Genomic DNA, 3,325 nt, shown 5'->3' on the forward strand with positions numbered 1-3,325 from the left:
TGACAACTGAAGGTTCAAGATTTTTATTTTGACATTTGCACACAGGACCAACAGTCCATGCACAGTGGAATACTTGTGCAGAGCTTTCCAAGTCAAATCACACTTTAACAATATAAAGACAGAAAAAGCAGAAGGATAGAAATGAAGTCCGGAGTAGGGTAGTCGTACTATTTTCTATATACAAAGAAAAAGAAGAAAATGTACAGAGAGTGTGTAGTTCTCTACCTCTTATCGCACTCACAGTGTTGCACATTTGTTCCACAGATCTGTTTCACAAGTCTGTTGGGAGCGTATTGCCCGATGGTCAGTGAACCGATGATACATTCAAAATGAGGTTAAGTAGTGCTGTGTTATTTTAAAGAAGTCCAGACGCTTTTCTCTCCAAGCTCCTCAGACTACTGACGCTTGTTTCTCTCTTTGTAAAATGAAATTTAAAGTGAATTTTGAATCAAATGTTTCTCTTCTTTCTCCCTCAGAGTGCAGACATGTCTGCTGCCAGCAATCTGCGATCTGAAGATCAGTTTCTGTGCTCCATCTGTCTGGATGTGTTCACTGATCCAGTCTCTACACCATGTGGACACAACTTCTGCAAAACCTGCATCAGTCAGCACTGGGACATGAATGTCATCTGTCAGTGTCCCATGTGTAAAGAGACTTTCTACACTCGACCTCAGCTGAAGATCAACACTTTGTTCTCTGAGATGGTTGCTCAGTTCAGACGTGAAGCTCAGCAGAAAGCCAGCAGCAGCAGCTCAGAGCAACAAGCTGCCAAACCAGGAGAAGTTCCCTGTGACGTCTGCACTGGAACCAGACTGAAGGCCCTGAAGTCCTGCCTGGTGTGTCAGACCTCCTACTGTCAGACTCACCTGGAGCCTCATCTGACACTGAAAGGTCTGAAAAGACATCAGCTGGTTGATGCTGTGGAGAACCTGGAAGGCAGGATGTGCACGAAGCACGATAAACTCCTGGAGCTGTTCTGTAAGACCGACCAGACATGTGTCTGCATGCTCTGCTCTGTTTTAGACCACAAGAACCACGAGTTTGTTCCTCTGAGAGAAGAATATGAAGGAAAGAAGGCAGAGCTGGAGAAGACAGAGGCTGAGATTCAGCAGATGATCCAGAAGAGACGACTGAAGATTCAGGAGATCACAGAGTCGGTGAAGATGAGTAAAGGTGCTGCAGACAGACAGAAAGCAGAAGGTGTTCAGGTCCTCACGGCTCTGATGGAGTCTGTTGAGAGACGCCTGAAGGAGCTCATGAAGGAGATCGAAGACAAACAGGAAGCTACAGAGAAACAGGCTGAAGGTCTCATCAAAGATCTGGAACAGGAAATCTCTGAGCTGATGGAGAGAAGCTCTGAGGTGGAGCAGCTCTCACGCTCTGAAGACCACCTCCACCTCCTCCAAAGCTTCTCCTCCCTGAAAGCTGCTCCACCCAGCAAGGACTGGACAGAGGTCAGAGTCCGTCCACCATCATATGAGGGGACTGTGGGGAGAGCTGTGGCTCAGCTGGAGGAGACAGTCTGGAAACTCATGAAGAAGAAGCTGTTAGAGGCTGCAGAGCTGCAGAGGGTGCAGCAGCATGAGGTGGATGTGACTCTGGATCCTGATACAGCTCATCCTGAACTCATCCTGTCTGATGATGGAAAACAAGTTTATCATAGTGATGTGAGGAAGAAACTTCCAGACAACCCAGAGAGATTTTCTCAGTGTGCTAATGTTTTAGGAGAGCAGAGTTTCTCTTCAGGCAGATTTTACTTTGAGGTTCAGGTTAAAGGAAAGACTGACTGGACTTTAGGAGTGGCCACAGAGTCGATCAACAGGAAGGGAGGAATCACACTGAGACCTCAGGATGGTTTCTGGACTGTGTGGCTGAGAAATGGAAATGAGTACGAAGCTCTTGCTTCCCCTTCAGTCCGTCTCTGTCTCAATCCTGGTCCTGAGAAGGTGGGGGTGTTTGTGGATTATGAGGAGGGTCTGGTCTCCTTTTATGATGTAGGTGCTGCAGCTCTGATCTACTCCTTTACTGGCTGCTCCTTCACTCACAAACTCCACCCATTCTTCTGTCCCAGTCCTAATCATGGAGGTAAAAACTCTGCACCTCTGATCATCTGTCCTGTCAATCAAACTGATCAACGACTGATTTAATTGGATGAATGATTGATTTTTCTTGAAGGGAACAAATGAACATATTGAGTGTAAATCCTCTACAGTCTCCATGTTTCTATAGAATCTGATCATCAGGACTCTGATTCACACTTTGATTCTCATGGAGTTTGATTTGAACAGAAGAAAAGTTGAATCAGGAAATGTTCCCACTGATGGAGACTCGAGCTGAAGAGCAAATATCAGAGAACAAATGTCCAAAAGCTTCATTTCCAATAAAGTTTGTTCAATGCTTTGAGTGAATCCAGACTCATGTGTGGCTGTTATACGGAGCATCAGAGTCCAGCTGAGTTATGTTGGATACAAACTGCTTATTTTGGCTCTGTGAGGAGTTTTGTTCACTGAAAACTGATGAGACGGATAATATTCAAAGAACTCTGTAGAGATTCATGCATCCATGTTCTCCACCTGCAGGTGTGGAGGAGAAAGGTGGAGCACAGACTGCTGCATCCTTCCAGTCACATCATTTTGATGATTATATTTGCATGTTGTGATGATTTGGGTTAAAGACAAACAGAGTTGAACGGCTGCAGTCACAGCATGAAGACGATGCTGAAGCTGAGCTGTCAGTGAACATGTTTCACTGTGATTTGATTTGAAGAATAGAAAGTGTGTGTGGCTGCTGACAGCTGCAGTCTCTGCTAGTCTGCATAACACACACACAACTTTCCCCCTGAGGCAACGATGCAGCAACAACACAAAGAACAGCTGCAGACACACACACACACTGTTAAAGAACACTTTACTGTTTAAGGCAGAATTCCTCAGTAACAATGATTTGAGTCTACTGTGTCTACTGTGGTTTCCAACATACAATCTACTGAAACATGTTTTTCTTTCTGCCGTACAAACTATTTGATCACAACATCTTTGCTTTTTTCCTCCAATCGTTTATTCTGATTATTTTATTTAGTTTAACTAAGAAAAGCTTAAAATTTAACTCTTAACCTGATTTAAACGTTTAATTTCTCATTAACTCAGACTTTTAATTTATTTCCTTGTTTAATGTATTATTTCTTTATCCTTGTTTAAGTTTTGCCGATCCTTTCTGTGTAACCTGTTTAATCTGACCTTTGACCCTTTAATTTTAACTTAACAGTACTCTTGTTTTGACCTTTGACCTCTTTATTCCTTATAACCAAAAAAACCCTTTTATCTGA

General features: G+C 43.5%; 1 protein-coding gene across 1 annotated transcript; it reads left to right on the forward strand.

Moving 5' to 3' along the window:
• Positions 1–481: 481 nt before the first annotated feature.
• On the forward strand, positions 482–3,325 carry LOC146712663 (E3 ubiquitin-protein ligase TRIM21-like). The gene has a single exon (XM_085452141.1). The coding sequence runs from the start codon at positions 486–488 to the stop codon at positions 2,145–2,147; it is 1,662 nt and encodes a 553-aa protein (XP_085308267.1). The 5' UTR covers positions 482–485; the 3' UTR covers positions 2,148–3,325.

The sequence above is a fragment of the Copadichromis virginalis genome, linkage group LG3 (genome assembly GCF_057382275.1).
Source record: "Copadichromis virginalis isolate Kocher_CV1m ecotype Utaka linkage group LG3, C_Virginalis_male_GT1.1, whole genome shotgun sequence".
NCBI lineage: Eukaryota > Metazoa > Chordata > Actinopteri > Cichliformes > Cichlidae > Copadichromis > Copadichromis virginalis.

What these genes read in the sequence shown, in the direction of transcription:
- LOC146712663 (XM_085452141.1), top strand. Translation starts at nt 486, where the DNA reads ATGTCTGCTGCCAGCAATCTGCGATCTGAAGATCAGTTTCTGTGCTCC.